At 37.9% G+C, this 21,473-nt stretch overlaps 2 protein-coding genes across 3 annotated transcripts; one reads left to right on the forward strand and one right to left on the reverse strand.

Annotated features, from left to right (window-relative positions):
• Positions 1–697: 697 nt before the first annotated feature.
• Positions 698–5,138, reverse strand: LOC147297436 (polyketide cyclase/dehydrase/lipid transporter). The gene is made up of 10 exons (XM_086229968.1): positions 4,645–5,138; positions 4,416–4,536; positions 4,116–4,204; positions 3,529–3,943; positions 3,330–3,430; positions 3,083–3,149; positions 2,318–2,545; positions 1,486–1,947; positions 1,068–1,140; positions 698–962 (listed from the first exon to the last, which is right to left on the reverse strand). The coding sequence occupies exons 1-10, from the start codon at positions 5,040–5,042 to the stop codon at positions 718–720; spliced, it is 2,199 nt and encodes a 732-aa protein (XP_086086094.1). The 5' UTR covers positions 5,043–5,138; the 3' UTR covers positions 698–717.
• A 3,063-nt stretch (positions 5,139–8,201) lies between these two features.
• CHR4 (chromatin remodeling 4) lies at positions 8,202–20,927 on the forward strand. Of its 2 annotated transcripts, XM_086243173.1 has the most exons (12): positions 8,202–8,649; positions 9,022–9,187; positions 9,471–9,794; positions 10,290–10,391; positions 10,529–11,401; positions 12,434–12,541; positions 12,692–15,460; positions 16,178–16,332; positions 16,942–17,056; positions 17,456–17,532; positions 17,880–18,492; positions 18,596–20,927. In XM_086243173.1, exons 3-12 carry the CDS (start codon positions 9,576–9,578, stop codon positions 20,630–20,632), a joined length of 7,068 nt encoding a protein of 2,355 aa, XP_086099299.1. In that variant the 5' UTR covers positions 8,202–8,649; positions 9,022–9,187; positions 9,471–9,575; the 3' UTR covers positions 20,633–20,927. The 2 variants fall into 2 exon arrangements, with proteins under 2 accessions (XP_086099299.1, XP_086099291.1); XM_086243165.1 differs by lacking the exon at positions 9,022–9,187.
• Positions 20,928–21,473: the final 546 nt, after the last annotated feature.

Below are 21,473 nucleotides of genomic sequence, written 5' to 3' on the forward strand. Positions count from 1 at the left end.
GTATAGTGTACCTTTACTTTAGGAAAGGACTGGATCTATACAACAAATGTAGATCGGCACTCGAGGATGTTCGAGAAGCTAAAATGAATGATCATCCACTGCCAAGTGAATGTCCCAATCCAATGAAAACCTTGAAATGACATTACAAATCTCTAGATGACATGACGAATCTAATCACAAGAATTTTAGTCTTTGTAAACTTGGACGGTGTACGATGATTGTAACAAGGAATGGAAGGCTAGATCCGACAAAAAAAAAAAAAGAGTTGTAGGGACGGTTGTTTTTAATTCCTTGTTTTTCAAATTTGTAAACATTTAGTCATTTTTTATCTGAATTGGAATAAAACTTGGAAAAATAATTGACTTCACTTGATAAAAAACTTCTGGTGACTAAAGGGAAATGTACTCTAATTCTTAAATTTACAATACACGACATGAGTCACATGACTGATTAATACAAACAAAAACAAGTATACTATTGAATCCAAATCTTGTTAAAAGAGGTTGCAATTGGGGTTTAAGTGAATGACTTATAAGTGGTTAGAACACATATCCCACACCCACTACAACAAATTGACTCTCACATTTTCCTTCCGTCAATTTAAAAATTAAAAAGTGATAACTTAAAACTTGCATATTAGTACTTATTAGATGAACGACATGTCCAAGGACTATGAACACAAAATGCTAAAGAGGCATAGACAAATGAATTGCATTTCTATTCAACCCAATTAATATCCAAATGTTTTAATTCTGAGAGCCACTTGTGTGTATCTTGGGATACATAGGGATTGGATGGTGCCACTTTTTCATCCTCTACATCAGTTGACACTACATGATCAATTTTTACATCCCTGGAAAGGTTCGGCTGTCTATTGGGGTGCCTCGCCTTGAGTGACAGAAGACGCGAAACTTCATGAAGGCCCCCCCACTTTTCTAATGCACGTGCAATATCATAGCGCCCTGTAAAAGGATTAAAGAGAGAATTATTCAATATGAAAATACAAAAAGGAGAAAGAAATCTGTAGTGCATACAACTTCATGTCGTTGGTCATTTTGGTTTCATACCTGCACGCTCAAATGACTTTCTGCTGGGCATGAATGAAGGGTCCATTCCCCAGCTCCTCTGAAATCGATTAACCTGCAATATTAAATGGAATCCTGTTAAACCAGGGATTTAGCACATGTTATGATTAGCACATAGTACAGCTTTTTCCTGAATCCTGATTAGTTACTATTTATTAGTATTGGGCTATTCGCATATGAAAATAGATGAAATGCTAGGCTTCAAACTCTTTAAGCACCCAACTAATCACTGCACAAACATGTATCTGGATAAAAGTTGTGGAAATGGCCTCCACAAAGTAAAGGCGAGATTTAAATTCAAAACCATGCTTTATGAGGTGGCTAACCCTCAGTGAGGACCTACACAATCTATCCCTTGGGGTTGACTACAAGTAGTTACAATCTGAGCTTTACACCCTACCTCTTCCTTCAAATTCTCAAGGTTGTCCCAGTAACCCTTTGGTTTTCGATGTTTATAAGCAAGAGAGAGGTTCATCAATGATGTGATCCTTCTGAATCCACCCATGCGCGTAATTGCTTTCTCAATATCTACCCTTCCATGTAAACGAAGTTGCTTTCTCATGGGCATAAATCCTTCCTGCCCATGCTCTGAAATAAATTTCTGGAGCTCAGTTTTCAGAACTTCAATATCCCTCTGCAAGCCTGGGACCCTCGGTCTTTGTCTAGATGAACTTTGAGCATTGGAATCAGAAAGCTGCTTAACTGCTATACAACCGTCATCATCAAGGTCAGTGCTAGACGAAGCAGTTTGTTCCTCCAAATATATATTCTCATCGCACGCTTTCAATGAGTTTGCTACCTCCCTCTTTTCAATGTAGTCTCGTATTGTACATAAATTTGAAGGGAGATCTTCATATATAACCTAGAATGTCAGGAAGATTATGTATCAATAATTTTTTTTCAAGGCTCAAATTGTAATTTATGATTAAATGTGAAATGCAGAGTGCAAATAACTTCATATTTACAATTTGGGTTTAATGTGTGTAGTCAACATAGAAAGAGACAGTTAATGATTCCACAAACAACATAAACCACTACTTGAAGTGGAAAATTCATGAAATATAGTCTCTTGAGCCGCATGGCAAACTCCTCTGAGAATACAGACTGCACTGAGGTATTTATGTCAATAATGTTCCCCCAAGATTAATACATGAAAGAAGTAGGCAACTAAAAATACATTAAGAAAAAAGCCCACAGCCAGTACAGACACAATAACATTGAGATATACCAACCTCTTCCATGATAGCTTCGGAAAGAAAAGTATCTTTGCACATTTTCGATTCCACAGAGTACTTCAACAGTGTGTGATGACTTCCTAGCTGCTCAAGAAGCCATTTACCTCGAAATGAGTCGAAGTCCCCTTCAACTTGTTCAAAACTTATCTCCTGTTCAAGATGTTCACACAAGTCTAGGACAACACGTGCATGAAGTACCATATAAAGTAAGCCCTTACATCCTTCCTGCATTATACACGAAAAGTAAGTTAAATTTGGTACATGACTCTTAAGATGATCACCACTTTCCCATCATTTAAGAATATTAAAAGGAAACTACAGAGGAGGATTCACAATTATAGGTATTTCCAACAAACCCTCTCTGATGGTGTTTTGTGGTCTATTCATAGTAGCAGTGCCATAGTATTCCTGGAAGCCTAGTGTAGCATTGAGCCCATGAGTAGTGACAAGAACCTCAAACATTATATGTTGATGAGAGTTCTTTGCTGATATACTTTTTCCCCTATATGAACAAAAAAAAAAAAAAAAAAAACTAACAAAACCACTTTTTATTAAATTAAGATATTTTTAGCACCACTTTTTAAGAATCAAGTACCTATTATACAGCTACAGCTTTAGATTAACCGCTTTGTCAACTTATAAGATCCACCAAATGTACACTTAGGGATGACACACATTTGGTTTTCATCTGATCCCACAATCAAATAAAGATTCTTTAGAAAATAAGGTCTCAGTTCACAATTAATGAAACACTGTTTGTACCTGAAGAATGCGGACTTTGTTGTTTTCTCTTGACAATATCCTACTAATTGCCAAATTTGGAACTATCCTGAACAAATGTAATTTCACAAAGGAAAAAAAATATCAGGTAGATGAAAGCAATCTTAAAACCAACTTGCAGAAACTAATAGCATGCATTTTCTTCTTTACCTCACATTTATGTAATATATGATTTTTTTTTTTTCTATTAAACTAAAACATGAACATATGAAAAGCAGATATTACTTACTCAGGAAGACTCTCATAAGTAGTCAAAACATTCCATACTTCACGAACAGGAGCTTTTACTGTTATGCTAGCAACAACACAGCGATGGACGCCTCCATTTTCCTTCAGCCAAAATCATTTTATCATCAATTGCTAAAACAGAAGAGGCTCTCCCTAGGACAGAAAGGTTAGGTGAGAATAGTCTAGGGTCAAATGGTTACCAATAGACCATCAAATCTACGAAGATGAACCTCATCCACCAAGCAAGGCCTATCAAGTCTGCAGACTTTTCCGAAAACGCCCCAATTACTGTTCAACTCAGTAGAAGATGGGGGCACATATCCCAAATTAGAGCCAACAAAATTCTCTTTAAACTCATTAGGTGGATTATCCTTTCCATGCAAAGAACCATCCATGTCTTTTTGGACTGAACTAGTAACAGCCATAGATGTGCTAGGCAAGGAACTTTCTGTTATTGCTATCTTCTGATCCCCTTGAAAATTCTTTTCGGATCTACAAGCCAAGGCCCGAAGATTCACAGGAAGATCTGATCTAATAATTCTCTCTAAGAAAATGGTAGGAAAGTTGAATCTTGGTATCACATTAAGTTCATATGATAAAATTGTTGACGATGACCTGCAATGACCAGTGAGAAAAGAGGAAATTAGAAAAATAACATGACTTCAATGGCTATGTTTTCTCTTATGACAAAGCCTTGTTACTAGGTGAAAGAAACATCTCCAAAACCAAAGCAGGTCCTAGCATATTGCAACCTCGTTAGCTTACAGACCGAGTACTTCTCTCCTACCTTGACCCGCATTTAATGGCCCATTTGCCTTCAAACTTTTTGAAGTCCCCGTCAACCATGGAAAAGTGGAGCTCACGATCATCATCACTCTACAAAATTAACAACAGCTTAAAATTACAAAGTGCAACAAAATAAAAGATGTACATACATACAAGAATTTTAAAGCAACCCCACTTGCATATTAAACAATACCACCAAACCCAGATAGATAAAAGAAATAAATTTTGTTTCCTATCCACAATATTTAACCAAATGGTAAGCACTAAACAACAACAATTGGGTTTTAGTTCAGACACTCACTAAATTAGGAAACTCCTGAAGGTCCAAAACAACCCGAGCCTCAATATGCCAATATAGTGCCCTCTGCAGGCCTCTCTGCTCCAACCATATACGCCCAGGATGTGGACATGGAATTCTCCCACTATAAAACCACAAACACACTTAGTATCAAACATTAAGCAAAAGGGTTACTTTACAAAGTAAAAAAAAAAAAAATACAAAAAAAAGAGAAAAACCCAAAAGGCAGTACCTGAAAACAAGATTGGGAATGAAGTCAGCTAGACGCTCATAATCGGTGAGGGCGTTCCAAACCGAATCGATATCGGCATTGACCGATATTTCGGCCTTGATTCGGCGTTCCCTCCATGAAATCATGTCCACTTCACAATGCACCCTTCTCTCTCCTCCTTCCTCTGCCGCCTCTTCTGAGTTTCTGGGTTTCTTGTAAACAGTGCCGCCATTTTTGTTGTTGTTTGTGAAGTGGTGGAACTGGTTCCATCTGGGTCCATCGGCTAAGGATGAAAAGACCATGCACTTGTTGTTGTGTGGAGAGTGACTGTGAGTGTGTACATGTTTCGGGGCTCTTTTGGAAGTGTAAAGGGGAGAGAGAGCTCCATAGCTGAGCTTTGAAGCTTTGCAAGTGATCATGGAGCTCCGGGATGAGGTGGGTTTGTGACTCGGAGTCGCAGAGTGAGCGAGTTCACTGCAAGTGCTTTTGGACTTCGACCGTTAATCGGTAACCACGAGATTTTGGGTCTTGTCGTTTCGTGCAGCCCACAAATGGGTGACAGGGTCTTTTTCGTCAGTTCAATTTGAAATTGTGTGGTGGGAAATGGGACAGACTTTGCTTTGGCGGGACTTTGCTGTTGGGCCGGATTGGGCTTGAAGCGGCCCGATGGAAACCCAAACCTTGATCATTTGGTTTATCAATTATTTTTTGTTTCAAAATATGAAAAAGAATAACAAAAAGAACGCAGCTGTTCCGACCACCCTAAACTGCTGAGTTTACCACCCTTACTTTATTCACCACTCACAAATTTGAATTTTTTAATTTCTGCTGAGTTGACCACCCTAATATGACTCAAATACCCCTAATTTCATAAAAAAGCATCATCTTTACTCTCTAAATCCACCAATCAATTCTACCCCACCCTGCAAAGATCAAAAGTTTTGGTCGGTGCTTCCTCCGCCGCCACTTCCTTTGTCGCCGGTGCTTCCTTCCTCCGTCACTGGTGCCAAAAAAAATTCTTAGGACCCAGTATTCGACGGGAAACCACCGAATATATCATATATTTGGTGGCAAACTACCAAATATACTTACATAGTTTGACAAGTCACTACCGAATGAAACAATAAAAAAAATGATGTGTTTATTCGTTCAACAAGTTATTACTGAAATATATACATTTATTCGGTGACCATCTACCGAAATATAATACATATTTCAGCATTGGTTTACCGAATAAAAACGCAAACTGATAGTTTTGAGACGCGAAAAAATTCACGAAAAAAAAAACCAAAAGTTTCTTCATTTTATGACTCCAAATTGTCATTATGAGTATTCATTCATCAAAAGTAGGTGATTTGGGTACAATGAAATTGTTTAAATCAACAATCTATGTCTAGGGTTTTGATTGAAGATGGTGAAGGTTGAAGATGGTAGAGGTGGAAGAGAGTGAAGTGTTGTTTGAAGATGGTGGTGTACGTGGGTGGAGCCAGCTGGGATGGTAGGGGGTGTAGGGAGAAAACATGTTCTAAAAAAATAAGATGTCTTTTATGGTCCATTTGCTATGGGGTATATATGTATTTTACTAAATTAAAAATATGGTGGTCAACTCGGCAGTTTAGGGTGGTCGGAATAATCATTGGCTAACAAAAAAGCATAATACAATCTTGTTTCTTGGCACTTAAAACTTTTTTAATACTAAAAGAATAAAAGGAATAACTTGAGAGTAAACTAATGTTGATAGATCAGGCATTCATGTTATGTTAACATGAATCATACATTAAATAAACATTCATTAAATTAGTTATTGGGTCTTTTTTTAAGTCCAAAACGAAAAACCCCATGATCGGTTGGCCCACCTGCAAAAACGTGGTGACAGGTCGGTCCACTTTAATGAGCTAAACGCTTGGCAATTACCACTAACAGTAGCTATTTGAATGGCAAAAAACACCTGTGTTAGTGTTATTAATTGTCACTGTGCGACAAGTGGCAATTTGCCCAGTAAAAAAATATAAATATCCAATACTAAGGGCTCAACGCCAAAAACACGGAACATACATAATGTGGGCTTTATTTATACAAAGTGGACTTACTTATCATTGCAACTTTTTAGATGAATTTGTTTATCATTAATGACTATAAAATGAACTTTAGAGTAATTTACTTTTAGTTATTTAGATTAACAATTTAGTAATATAAACATTTCAAATTATCTAACAATAAACCCTCTCTCCACAACCATGTATATATATATACGTAATCAACACGTACCAATAAAATACTAAATATTTAAAAAAAAAAGTGTTTCTTTTTTTTAGTGTGGAAGAAAGTTCACGAAGGAATTTGTTTATGCAATAAGTTAATAGGTTAGATTTAGATTTAGGATAATTCCACACAACACAAATACAACACAACACGAACACTCTAAAATAAAAAAACACAAATTTAGTAGTTGGTTGCTTTAATTTGTCATGCATTCCTAACACTATAGTTATTATTGTACGGAAATAAAAAACAAATTCATTTGGTGACAATAAGGACAAGTCTTGTTTTTATTAAACTTTAAATTATTTTTGTTTTTTTTAGTATATTATGACATTTGAGTATAAAGTGTAAATGTACTCCCACATTGAAGGGCGTGAGATGATTAAAGATATTGAATGTTTAATTTGCCACGTATAATTGAAAAACTAAAATAGAAAAAAAATTTGCTTTAATTTATCATACATTCCTTACACGTAGCATCAACTAGATCATTATAATAACAAAAAAATGCAAAACAAACTTTATCGTTGATAATAATGACAAGTCTTGTTTTCCTTAAACTTTAAAGTATTCGCACTCAATAGTATATTTTCGCACTCCAGGCAAAGCGTAAATGCACTTACACATTGAAGTGCTTAAGACGATTAAAGATACCAAGTAGTATTTATTAATTTGCCACGTATAATTGAAAAACAAAAATAGGAAAAATCTACAATTAGATTTATATCCAAAATTTGGAAACTAACAACTACATGCAGCCATGCATGTATATTTGAAATTCCACTCCATTGTATAAAGATACTAATCCCTAAATTGTTTTTACTTACCCAAACAAGTACAACCAAAATCCTAGATATAAAGAATTATTGGTCTACTGCCCTACTTCTTTTAACAGGAACTGTTTAGCATGCTTAAGATTGGATTTCTGATTTCATACCTTTTTTTGAGGATTTCCTCCATAACCATACACTATCATTGATTGGAAGCAAGTGAGTCCTCAATAGATTTCATTCTTTAGTTTTTGAAAAAGCATAGTAAACATTAAACAAAAGCTGAGCAAAAAAGAAAAGTAAGAAAGAGAAGGCTGCAGCCTGCAAGTGAAAAAAAAGGTTTAGAAACAAAAAAACACAGACACTCCATTCAAAGACCAGCTAGCAATTGATAGCTAGTGATCATGAGAATAGAAAATAGGAAGAGTGAAAGACATCTCTCTCCTTTCTTCTCTCTCTTTCCCTACAAAAAGAAGAGGAGAGTTGTGGAGAAGAGAGATAAGCAAAGCAAAGGAAGAGAGACACAGAAATGAGGAAAAGAAAGAAAAAGGGGAATATAGGCAAAGTGTCTTGGGTTGTTGCCGCGTGGCGGGTTATGAGTGGTTTTGAGCTTTCAACAACATCAACAACATCAACGAAAACAAGAACAAGAGCACCACTCTCTCTCTCTCCTGCCATGTCAGAGGGTAACCCCGTCCTATGACCCCGGCGAATCCGTATTTGTATGCTTCTCTCTCTACAAAAAACTCACTTTCTCTCTCTAAAAAATATAGAAAGAAAAAATAAATAGAAATGGAAAACGAAAAACTCTCTCTTTCCTCTCTATTTATTTCATTTGTCTCCCTTCGCTTTCTCTCTCTTTCTCGTATCTCTCCCAGCCTGCCTTCCATGCCCTAAACCTCTCCTCCACCCCCCCTCTCTTTAGCTCTGTCTCTCAATCTTGCTATCCGACACTGTTGCTTTGTATATTGGATTTTTGATCCATTATTGATTGGTAAGCTCCTTAATTCATCTGGGCACTCGTTATTTCCTTGGTTCCTGCTCATTTCTTGGTTGGTATTTTGTGGGTATGTGAATTTGTGTGACTTCCAACTGACCCATGTGTGTTTTCTTGCTCATTTTGAGGAAGGTGTTGTTTGATTGTGTTTTTGAGCCTTGATTGTGGTAGAATGGTTGGTGTTCTTGGATAGTGACATCTCGATTTTGTAATTTGTATTATAAGTCATGAATAGGTGTTGAAATGGGATTTTATGTTCAGCAGTAGTTGAATGTGTATGTATGATTAAGTTCTCTTGATTTGATTGTTAATTGTATCACTACTTTTGTAGATTGCATTGAGCATTTGATAAGTGATAGCTTGGAACAGGTGGTTCAATCATTCAATTGTTGGCTCTATATCATGTTGGATTTGGCAGTAATGTTACAGTATACCTGTTCTTTTGGCATTTGTGGATTATCTTTTTATCGGATGCTGCTTTGAATTTGGCATTTGGCAATGTACCTTATAGCTGTTACTCCCATATCATATTAAAGTGAGTTACACTTTTGTAGCAATTGTTGAGGTTGAGTTAGTCTGCTGAATTTTGTTTTAATAAATTTTGAAATGTTGATCAAATTTTCCTAGCTCTGCTGAATTTTGGTATTAGTCTGGCCAGTCATCTACATTGTTATTCTTTGATTAATTCGCTGTAGTTTATATAAATGTTTCCTCTTTGTGTTAACATTTTTTTGTTTGTGTTTGTGCTAAGCTCGTGCTTTTTGCTTCAAACTCCTTATTAAAGTTCATGTTTTGGGACTGTTTCTTTGAAATTGCAGTGCTTAAATATGCTGTGTAGAAGCTGTGATGCCTTGACTGATTCATGAATTCATGATGTGCTTGCTGCCACTGTCAATAACATATGTAAGACCCAGGTCTAAAAGATGAAGGAAAACAGTTCATCAACTAGTAAAATGATTAACAGAAACTGGGTCTTGAAGCGAAAACGTAGAAAGCTTCCTTATGGGCCTGATCTATCTAATGGCAAAGAAGACAGTTCTGCAGCCTCAGAATCCCCAGGGAAGACTTCTTCAGCTAAACGAAGGCTGAATAATGAATTAGTTTCTGATCGATTTTCATCCAAGAAGAAAGGAAATGATGGGGTGAGTTGTCCCTTGTTTTAGCTTTTGTCCTATACTCTCTTCTCCCCCCTCCCCCCCCCCCCCCCCCCCTTAATAATCACAATTAGCATTTGTAGTGCAGTTTTTCACATCTGCATGGTACAAAATATTTTGTGTGCCTTAGCAGCCACATGTCTGCATTATGGTGATTCTTGTTCTATTCTTTTTAAGTTGGACTTTAGGCCAGGGTGTGACATCTCTCACGATTATAGTATTATTGGCCAGCACTGAACTCCTTACCCACCTTGTAACTGTTAGGTATATGCAAATTCTGACAGTACTCTTCCCTGTCACTTCTGTCAGCTAGTTGTGATTCTAATCTTAATATGAGGGCTGTGCAGCTTGATACCATGTGAATGAACAATCATCCGTATAAATAGCTTCTTCTGCTTTATGCCTATGCTGTAATATTGATGCCTTTTAAGCATGCTCTGACTTTATGTGACCTTTTGTCTACTTTAATGTTCTGTCATCCAGTATTATTATGAGTGCGTGGTCTGTGACCTTGGTGGCAACTTGTTGTGTTGTGATAGCTGTCCCCAAACCTATCATCTCCAGTGTCTTAATCCACCTCTTAAGGTATATTCATTTTGACTCACTGTACTATGCTAGCTTGTTTTTTCATGATTCATTCTCTTCTGGTTAGATGTACTAATATGGAGCAATTACTTTTCTCTTGTTCTAAATTCTTTTATTGTGAAATTCATCACCTGAAGCGCATTCCAAATGGGAAGTGGCAATGTCCAAATTGCTGTCAGAAAAGTGATCTGTTAGAACCCAGAAACTATCTAACGGATACCATTTCAAAACGAGCAAGAACAAAGATTGTCACTACTAAATCCAAAACTGGAATTAAGTCATCTGACAGACAGAAAGTATCACAGATTTTTGGAAATTCCATTGTTGCAAAGAAAAGATCCTCAAGCAAAGGAAAATCTGTTTTAACTCATGGAGTCAAATCCTTTGAAAAGAAACCACTCTCCCAGATAGGTATATCTTGTAGCACCAAGCCGAGTCATTCATCAGTTGGTGGTCCTATGGAGGTTATTTCATCATATGTGAATGTGGGAGTTGAGGAAAGATCTAACGGTTCCCCAGCAGATGATTCCACAGACAGAAAGTTGAGCTCTCCTGCTAAAGAAGTTTCATCTCCTGATAAAGAGGTTTCATCTCCTACTAAGGAGGCTTCATCTCCTGCTAAAGAATTTTCATCTCATTCTAAAGTTACAGCATCAGAGACAATTGAAGAAGCTCCTGAGGCATTTGCCTCTCCTGAGGCAAAGCCTGTTCTGGCTCGTAATAATGCATCTCCACGTAAGACCATTGTTCTTGCAATCAGTGCTACCACTGGCGAGGCTAGAAAAAGAAAGCACAAAGGCAATAATGATAAGAGTAAAAAGAAGCGCAGGACTGATAAGGGGAAATCTGTTGTTGGTATTTCTAAACAATCTGGATCTAAAGCAAAAACGGCAAGGCCCAGGATCGGTAAAGCACTTCGTAAGCATAAATCTGTCAATCATGGGGTTTCTGCATCTTTTTCAAGAGAGGATGTCCAAACCAAGGGTTCAGATGTCCAGAGCAAAAATGAGGTATCTTTCAGTTTTCTTCTCCTTGTGTCTGTGTGTGTTTCCGATGCTGCTGCTTGTGTGCATGTTTTGTGTGTGTTTATGTATGTGCACATGTTTGTTTTGTGGTTATTACACCTTTTCATGAAGTCACGTTGAGAATTTTCTCTTGAAACTTGAGTTTGGAGACGTGTTTTGCGGTTATTTTACCTTTTCACATAAGTCGCCTTCAAAGAATCAAAACTTTCTTTTGAAACAGGAATGTTGATTCAATGATTCATGTGGCAAGTATTTATGTAAAAATTTAGATTCTTGGACTCTTGCTTGTACTGAAAGGACTAAGCAGTAGACACCTTGACAAGCTTAAAATCCAATATGCACAGATAGGACTCGTGAGTCATGAAAGCTTTTCAGAAGTGCTATAAGTACCCCTAATTAGAACAAGGAAAAACTTTGCAACTGATTTTCATAAATATATGTTTTTGAGTTTTTCACATCACCCATAAAAAGCCTTCTAGCTCTTAAACTGATGGCCCAAATGAACAGAGATTCTCTCTAAAATCCTTATGAGTTATACATCAGTTTAAACCTTGTGGGACACATCTCCGTCAGATGCCGTGGTGGTCTCACACAGTAAACAAAGGTTTAAATTACTAGTAGCAGGTACATGATATACAGTTGCAGCTAGAGCATTTTTTGATTTCTGTATCAAACATTCAAACTGGATTGGAACAGAAGAATGTGGGATACTTTTTTTTTTGCAGTCCATATTGATTAATTTGTTTTTATGCTGTACCCATATTATGTTTCATATTAATGTGACACTGTCTTATCATTTTCTGATTTTATATTGAACCATGTTTATGTGTAGGGATCATTTATTTGTTGTTGATGGCTTTTTAGTAGTTTTTTTAATCATGCTGGCTTGCTTTTATATTGTTGTTGTCATGGTTATTGCTATCAATTATACTGATGTTCTTGATGTAGTTGCTAATGTTGGGATAATGTCTGTTTTTATGTTAGTTGTATGTAGTAAATATCATTGTTTTGTTTCAGGAGCTTCCTGAGGAAGCAAAAGACCCATCACATAATGCAGGTAAAGCTGGAAATCATGTAGTTGAAACACTAATTCGTGAAGATCGTGTTACTGCTGAACCTCTGCAGGTAAATAAATTTTCTAGAATGTCCTATAAATAAAGAGAAAGTTCTAGAATGTTTTTATTGATGGTTTAAATATAGACTTGTATGCTCTATGTTTATGTTGCTTGTTATCACCATACAGATTATTGTGTTTCTTGTATGCCTATGTCACAGGTTGATCGGGTTTTGGGATGTCGAGTTCAAGGTGGTAATGCTGACTCTTCTCGTCACTTATCTGTGACAGCTGTTCATGACCTGTGTTCTGATGATTTACAAGTTTCAGAAAATCAAAACAGACTATCAGAGGAGAATTCTGCTTGTGATAATGACATGGATGTCAGAGCCACTGAAAATCTTACCGAGGATTGTCAAAATGCTGTTAAGGGTGTTGATGGGGATGAAAGCATGAAGGATGATATTAGAGTGGACAAAATGCATGTGTACAGAAGATCTCTGAACAAAGAAGGCAAAATAGCTAATCCCATGGATGTGTCGAGAAAAGGTACTAAGGATTGGGGTTCTGCTAAAGATCAAGATGAATCTGTTGAAACTGCAGATGATTCAGGAAAAACACATGAAGAAATAGTGACTGTGGAGAATATCAATGTTGGTTTGAAAAGTCGTGATAATGACGAGGTTCCAGAAATTTGTGAAGCAAATGTGTCTCCTGACACCAAGGAGAAGAAAGATGTAGATACAGAAATTGGAATTAGTAGCAGCACTGAAAACAAAAGTCAGGAGCCCATTCTGGCTGAATCTGCAGGTGATAGTGGTGAGACGGTATCGTATGAATTTTTAGTTAAGTGGGTAGGGAAGTCTCATATTCATAATAGCTGGGTTTCTGAATCTGAGCTAAAAGTCTTGGCCAAGAGAAAACTAGAAAATTACAAGGCAAAGTATGGAACAGCTGTTATAAATATCTGTGAGGACCGATGGAAACAACCGCAGCGGGTGATTGCTCTCCGTGGTTTTAAAGATGGTTCAGGTGAAGCTTTCATAAAGTGGACTGGTCTCTCCTATGTTGAATGCACTTGGGAAAGATTGGATGATTCTGTTATTAAAAATTCTCAGAATCTAATTGATCTATTTAATCAGTTTGAGCACCAAACATTGGAAAGAGATGCTTCTAAGGATGATTCATCAAGGGGGAAGGTCAGTTGTCGGCAAAATGAAATAGTTGCTCTGACAGAGCAGCCTAAGGAACTAAAGGGAGGTTCGTTGTTTCCCCATCAACTTGAAGCGCTCAATTGGCTGCGGAAGTGCTGGCATAAATCCAAAAATGTAATACTAGCTGATGAGATGGGACTTGGTAAAACCGTGTCAGCTTGTGCTTTTCTTTCGTCGTTATATGTAGAGTTCAAAGCCACTTTGCCTTGTTTAGTCTTGGTTCCACTTTCCACAATGCCTAATTGGCTCTCCGAGTTTGCATTATGGGCTCCTGAATTGAATGTTGTGGAATATCATGGGTGTGCTAAAGCAAGAACCATAATTCGCCAGTATGAATGGCATGCTAGTGATCCAAATGAGTTGAATAAAAAAACATCTGCTTATAAATTCAATGTTATTTTAACTACATATGAAATGGTTCTTGCTGATTCCTCACATCTCCGTGGGGTTCCTTGGGAAGTTCTCATAGTTGATGAGGGGCATCGTTTGAAAAATTCAGGAAGTAAGCTTTTCAGCTTGCTTAACTCGTTCTCTTTCCAACACCGCGTACTTTTGACTGGTACACCTCTTCAGAACAACCTTGGTGAGATGTATAACTTGCTTAATTTCTTGCAGCCGGCGTCATTCCCTTCCCTATCTTCATTTGAGGAGAATTTTAATGATCTCACAACTGCGGAAAAGGTGGATGAATTGAAAAAACTTGTTGCTCCACATATGCTTCGGAGGCTTAAAAAGGATGCTATGCAAAATATCCCCCCCAAGACTGAACGAATGGTTCCTGTTGAGCTGTCCTCCATCCAAGCTGAATACTATCGTGCAATGCTAACAAAGAATTATCAGATATTGCGGAATATTGGGAAGGGGGTGCCACAGCAATCAATGCTGAACATCGTAATGCAATTAAGGAAAGTCTGCAATCATCCATATCTTATACCAGGCACCGAACCTGATTCTGGGTCTGTAGAGTTCCTTCATGAAATGCGGATAAAAGCTTCAGCCAAGTTGACTCTGTTGCATTCTATGCTTAGGATTTTGCACAAGGAGGGTCACAGAGTCCTTATCTTTTCACAGATGACCAAGCTGCTTGATATTCTTGAGGATTATTTGGCCATAGAATTTGGACCTAAAACATATGAGAGAGTAGATGGCTCTGTTTCAGTGGCCGATCGTCAATCTTCAATTGCACGTTTTAACCAAGATAGAAGCCGATTTGTCTTTTTGTTATCAACGCGCTCTTGTGGCCTTGGGATAAATTTGGCAACCGCTGATACCGTCATTATCTATGATTCTGATTTCAACCCGCATGCTGATATCCAAGCTATGAATCGAGCACATCGAATTGGACAATCAAATAGACTTTTGGTATATAGGCTTGTAGTTCGTGCTAGTGTTGAAGAGCGCATCTTGCAGCTCGCTAAGAAGAAACTTATGCTTGATCAGCTTTTTGTGAATAAATCAGGATCCCAAAAAGAAGTGGAAGATATCCTAAAATGGGGAACAGAGGAGCTTTTTAATGATTCTCCTAGCACTGATGGAAAAGATACAGGTGAAAATAATAATAAGAAAGATGAGGCGGTGACGGATGTAGAACATAAGCACAGGAAGAGGGCTGGTGGCCTGGGGGATGTGTATCAGGATAAATGTACAGATAGCAGCAACAAGATTGTGTGGGATGAAAGTGCAATTTTGAAGTTGCTTGACCGTTCAAACCTTCAGTCTGGATCGACTGATACTGCTGAAGGAGATTTGGAAAATGATATGCTTGGATCAGTAAAGGTAAAGTTTTACACTTATTTCTAATGCATTTGAACTTATATGCTTGTTTTATTTATAACCAGATTTATGCTTGAGTTTATATCAGTTTCCACTTGAAATCATGTAAAAAAAAAATCCTATTTGAATCTGGTGTTGGCATGCATTTGTTATTATTTGAATATTAAAACATGCTTACACAATTATTTTTTTAAGAATTATCTAAAGCAACTGGAATTTCCATAGCATCAGCTTGACAGAGGTTAAATTGTTCCAGTTGGGAGCTTTGGGTCTGCTCTTCAGGATGTTTTGAAATGAACTTGCATGTAAAATTTCACAAAATTGCTTTTCTGTGTGCTGCATCATTATCTTCTCATATATGATATACCACTTCGTGAAAACAAATGAATATCTGCACTCCATCTGCATATTTCCACAATAAAAAATTGCAATGCAATGAGTTCTCATTTTTTTGGACCTTTGGCAATTTGGATGAAATTTGATTTGAATGGACTTGTCGCAATAGGAAAAGATTCTTGGTTCAAAATCTTCTCTTAATTGTATATTCTCACTGTTCATTCTTTTATTTTTCTTTATACTTGCATGCATATTGATCTTATTATCCTACTTTTTATTATTTTTATCTTGCATGGAAGTTGTCTCTAGTCACAACAAATTCAAAAAATCTGATTTCTTCTCTGTTGTTTACCTCATAATGTTTCCAACTTATCATTTAACCAGTCCCTCGAATGGAATGAGGAACCAACTGAAGAACCGGGAGTTGAATCACCTCCAGGTGCGGGTGATGATATTTGTGGACAAAATACTGAAAGGAAAGAGGATAACGTGGTTAATGTCACTGAAGAAAGTGAATGGGACAGACTATTACGTGTTAGGTAACAAATTCTTCTGTTCGTCCTTCATGTTTTATTCATGATGCAAAGATTTTTTATTTAATTGATAGGTTGCATGATAAACAGAGAATAGTACAATAAAGTGGAGAAACATATTTAGAATTGGGTCAGATAAAAAATGGATCTAAATTTGTTCTACATTCATAGGAGTAAAAGTAAACTGAAGGTTAGAGAGCAATTAATGGGACAAATTAGTTAGATTTAGTGGCATGAGTAGGGATGGCGATGGGGTGAATAAATGGGTGATATGCTCTCCCCTGCCCTCTTTGACGCAAATCTGGATGTGATTTAAATGGGGCGTGCGGGGGCGAGAGATGGTGGGTGGGGTGGAGGTTCAGACCCTTCAGGGGTTGGATATATGACAAGTTGGGTTTGAGCTGCAGTGTATGCTCTTGTAATGACAATAACGTTGTGTCAATAAAAAAAGGTGTTATAGAAGAAAGTAATTGCAACATCTGTATCCAAATATATGTGTATGCATGCTGTGCATATGTAGAGAGAGAGAGAGAGAGAGAGAGAGAGAGAGATTCTTGCACCATGTGAGATTTTAATTGCTCCTAAATTGTCCTACGTATTTTTTTGGGCTTGTAGATGGGAGAGATATCAAAGTGAGGAGGAAGCAGCTCTTGGTCGTGGAAAGCGCCTGCGGAAAGCTGTTTCTTACAGGGAAGCGTATGCCGCACACCCTAATGAAACATTGAATGAGGTACTTCAGTTTGATATATGCTTGAATGGAGCATATTGCTTTTTCTCATCTACCTTTCATTTTTATCTGCTCTTTTTTGTTGACAAATAGAGCAGTGAATGCAAGTAAAGGTCACTAGGAAGATTTTGTTTCTTTTTTTAATATTTTGTGTTTTTTGACAAATTCTAAATCCACTCTCTAGGTGATTTTTATGTGGTTGTAGATTGGCTAAGCTTGTTTCAGGCCTTCCTCTTCTAACTTTTTTCATTTATGAATGCAAGTAAATTCACCCTTAGACACCTGGACCATCTTGGCAAGAATTTGTTTCATAATTTATTTATTTTTAAAAGTATTGCTTATCCTTTTTTTTTTTTTTGCTAAGTTGCTTTCTGCTGTGCTTCTGATTGTTTGTATAAGCAGAGTGGTGGTGAAGAGGAGCGTGAACCCGAACCTGAGCGGGAGTACACCCCCGCAGGACGAGCTCTAAAAGAAAAGTTGTAAGTTCAGATTCTCTAATAGTAATTCTCCCATAATTATTTTAACTTAGGAGTCAAGATTGAATTATGCACTGAAGCTCCACACAATTGTCAAAACTAAAACAAATAGGCAGTTTTGCAAAGTAACTAGTTTGTTTTTGATAATAGGGATATCCATGTGTAAACAATTTGGTGGTTTTTGAAGTGGAAATTATTTCAGATATTTGGGGCATCATCAAATATTGAGTTGTAGGCATTCTGATTTGGTCATGAATCCTAAATTAAACGGTTCAAGTATAATAGTAATAGTAGATTGGTAAAACCTTTGGCAATGGGTTCCATTATTTAATCTTATTTTTTCCCAACAGTGCTAAGCTCCGTGCTAGACAAAAAGAACGACTTGCTCAGAGGAATGCAATTGAACAACCTCATCCTAGTGAGGGACTGCCTGTTGAGTCAATTCCTCAGTGTCCCACCAATAGTGCCAAAGATGGGGATCAACCTGGATTTGTTCAATTTTTCAGAGATTCAGGAATTGACTTAGAGGATAACAAATTAGATGCTCCTAAGACCAAGACTGACTCTCCCTTAAGATTGAGCAGGCTATCAAAGTATAAAAGCAGTCACCTTGATCTTTCCATAAATCCTCTTGACTACCTGTCTCCTGACATTTTCTTTCCAAGTCACCAACTTCAGGGAGCAAGCATGACTAACTCAGTGCCCCCAAATAATTTGTTACCTGTTCTTGGACTATGTGCTCCAAATGCTAGTAAAATAGAATCATCAAATAAGAACTTCTCAAGATCAAATGGCAGACATAGAGGAGCTGGACCAGAGTTTCCATTTAGTCTAGCTCCTCAGTCTGGGACTTTGACTGATAGAGAAGTAAATGGTGATGAAGTGAAACTATCAGATGCATCAGCAGACGTACTGCAACGTCTCAAGAATAGCATTCCAAATGGTGGTTTGCCCTTTAGGCTGGTACTCTCTCTCTCTCTCTCTCTCTCTCTCTCTCTCTCTCTCTCTCGGTGTTGGTTTGTAAATTTTGTTAAAGACATGATAACAATACTTGATCCGTTTGCAGTATCCTCCGGCTATTCAAGGAAAAGGTTATGATCGTCCAGAAAGTTCTGGTGCTGCATCTTCTGATTTCCAGGAAAAGATGGCACTACCTAACTTACCATTTGATGATAAATTGCTACCAAGATTCCCACTTTCAGCTAAGAGCATGCCAAGTCCACATCTCGATTTCTTGCCTAGCTTGTCACTGGGTAACAGACTTGAAACTGCCAATGGCTCCTTGAAAGAACTTCCAACAATGCCATTGTTTCCTAATTTAAAATTGCCCCCACAAGATGCACCCAGATATAATCAGCAAGACAGAGAAGTGCCTCCCACCTTGGGTTTGGGACATATGCCAACTACATTTCCATCATTACCTGATAACCACAGGAAGGTGCTTGAAAACATAATGATGAGGACTGGTCCTGGATCAAGCAACTTGTTTAAAAAGAAATCAAAAGGTGATTGCTGGTCAGAAGATGAACTTGATTTCCTCTGGATTGGTGTTCGTAGGCTTGGAAGGGGAAATTGGGATGCAATGCTAAGAGACCCGAGGTTGAAATTTTCGAAGTATAAAACTTCAGAAGATTTGTCAGCTAGGTGGGAGGAGGAGCAACTCAAGATTTTAGATGGGTCAGCTTTTCCAGCGCTAAAATTGACCAAAAAGAGTACCAAATCCTCTCAGTTTCCATGCATATCTGATGGAATGATGGCACGGGCACTGCATGGAAGTAGACTTAATACAGCACCAAAGTTTCAATCCCATTTGACGGACATGAAGTTGGGTTTTGGTGATCTTACATCTGGCCTTCCACATATTGAAACATCAGATAAACTTGGTTTGCCAAATGAGCAATTTCCACCTATTCCAACTTGGTTTCATGAAAAATTCCGGGCAAATGTTTCTGGAGATTCTGCTGCTGGACTTTCTGACAGACCAGGGACGTCTTCCAATGTTCCCATTGAGCAGCCATTTGTTGTCACTTCTTTTGGAACCAGTTGCTTGGGTTCCTTAGGTTTGAACTCCTCAAGAAGCTATGATTTACAGCAGAAGGAAGATGAACAGGGTGCTCATAAGTATGGGAAGTTGCCTAGTCTTCTGGATAGATCACTGAATGTTTTGCGTGATATGAATAATAATTTGGGAAGAGGTGAACCCACAAGTTCAGGATTGCCTCCTGATCCCAAGAGAGGGCTTTTAAGGGGTGAAGATCTTGCTGGAAGTAGTTCTTCAAAGGATAAGCTGCCGCATTGGCTACGGGAAGCTGTAGGTGCTCCTGCTAAGCCCCCAGAACTTGACCTACCACCCACAGTATCAGCAATAGCTAAATCTGTTCGATTGTTATATGGGGATGATAAGCCAACTATTCCTCCCTTTGTGATTCCAGGCCCACCTCCTTCAATACCTAAGGATCCAAGACGGAGTCTAAAGAAGAAAAGAAAACAGAAATCACATCTGTTTAGGCGGATTCCACCGGACTTTGCTGGAAGCAGCCAGGACTTTCAGGGCAGCCACTTTGGTGATAATGCTTCAAGCTCCATTCCTATAGCCCCATCATTTCCGCTGCTTTCACAAGCAATGACAGCAACTCCAGGGCTTTCACGAATTGAATCTGACCTCAATGTGCCTCTGAATTTAAATATGCTGAACCCATCATCCTCATTGCCACATATGAATCAGCAGAAGAAAACAATCATGGGATTGTCACCTTCCCCTGAAGTGCTTCAATTGGTAGCATCCTGTGTAGCTCCAGGTCCACAATTGCCAGCAGTTTCTGGCATGACAAGCTCAAGCTTTCTTGACACAAAGCCCTCATTGCCAAACTCCGTTGACCAAGTAGGACGTTTGGACTCACAAACTGCATTTGGAAGAGGGGCTAAGCAGAGCTCACCTCTTAAGGTACGGGATTCACTTGGGAAAGATGCAACATATGATACTGAAAGTGGGGATTCCAGCAAGACTCAGTCAGATCCCTCTAGGACTGAACGGCCCCATGTGGAGGAAATATCTTCTGAGGGCACTGTCTCGGATCATCCTCTGAGTGACCAGGAATCATAGCTGTAATATGGGAGAGAAAATTAGAACATAGTTATTCTTTCATGCTACTCTCACTCAAGGCCCCAATGTGCTGAATTTTTGTAGGTTTATGTAGTGCATGATAAACTAGCCGCCAGTATAGGATTGTGTAGGATATATTGTGTAAAGTTTATGTAAGAGAATGAAAATATAGTGTTGCCTTCTCATTTTTCCATGTACGTGATCCATGGACCTTGTTTTCCCCTCACATCTCATCAATGAGGGTATCAGACGTTTATTCGATAAACGGCAGGTTTTGGACCTACAAAATTTTTTATAGCAGTCATTTTCACATGCCAGTGTTGTGAGTTGCTGCTTTGTTTACAGTAGAAAGATGAATTGCTTAGTCAAGATCCAAGAATGAGGTGCCGATCAAGCCAAGATAAGTGAATCTCTCCCCACCTTCCATGTGCAACTGCTTTAGACATTTGAGCAACTTATCCCATTGTTTTTGTATAAATTTGTTTTGATTCTTCAGAATTTGATTTGTTAGTGGTTGAAGATTCATGCAGAAGAGAATTGGTGTACAGGTGTAGTAGTCATTATCATTAGAAATATGGTAGAACGTGAAATTTCCTAAATGGCTACATGTGCAAAAGAGTAATATCTATAAAAAATTCATAGATAGGACGGTCATACACAAGTCTTCATCTTCTCTCTCATAACTATTTAACATGATGGGGTGATTGCGAGAGAAAGGCGTATACGTCTCACCTCATATAAGACTTTCGTATTCCTATTCATATTCCTACTAATTGAATGCAAGTTCACTAAGCACGCCAAGATTTTTTCTGTTTTTATCCCCTTAGCTCAGCTCCACTCA

The sequence above is a fragment of the Dryas octopetala genome, chromosome 1 (assembly GCF_963921425.1).
Source record: "Dryas octopetala chromosome 1, drDryOcto1.1, whole genome shotgun sequence".
Classification (NCBI taxonomy): domain Eukaryota; kingdom Viridiplantae; phylum Streptophyta; class Magnoliopsida; order Rosales; family Rosaceae; genus Dryas; species Dryas octopetala.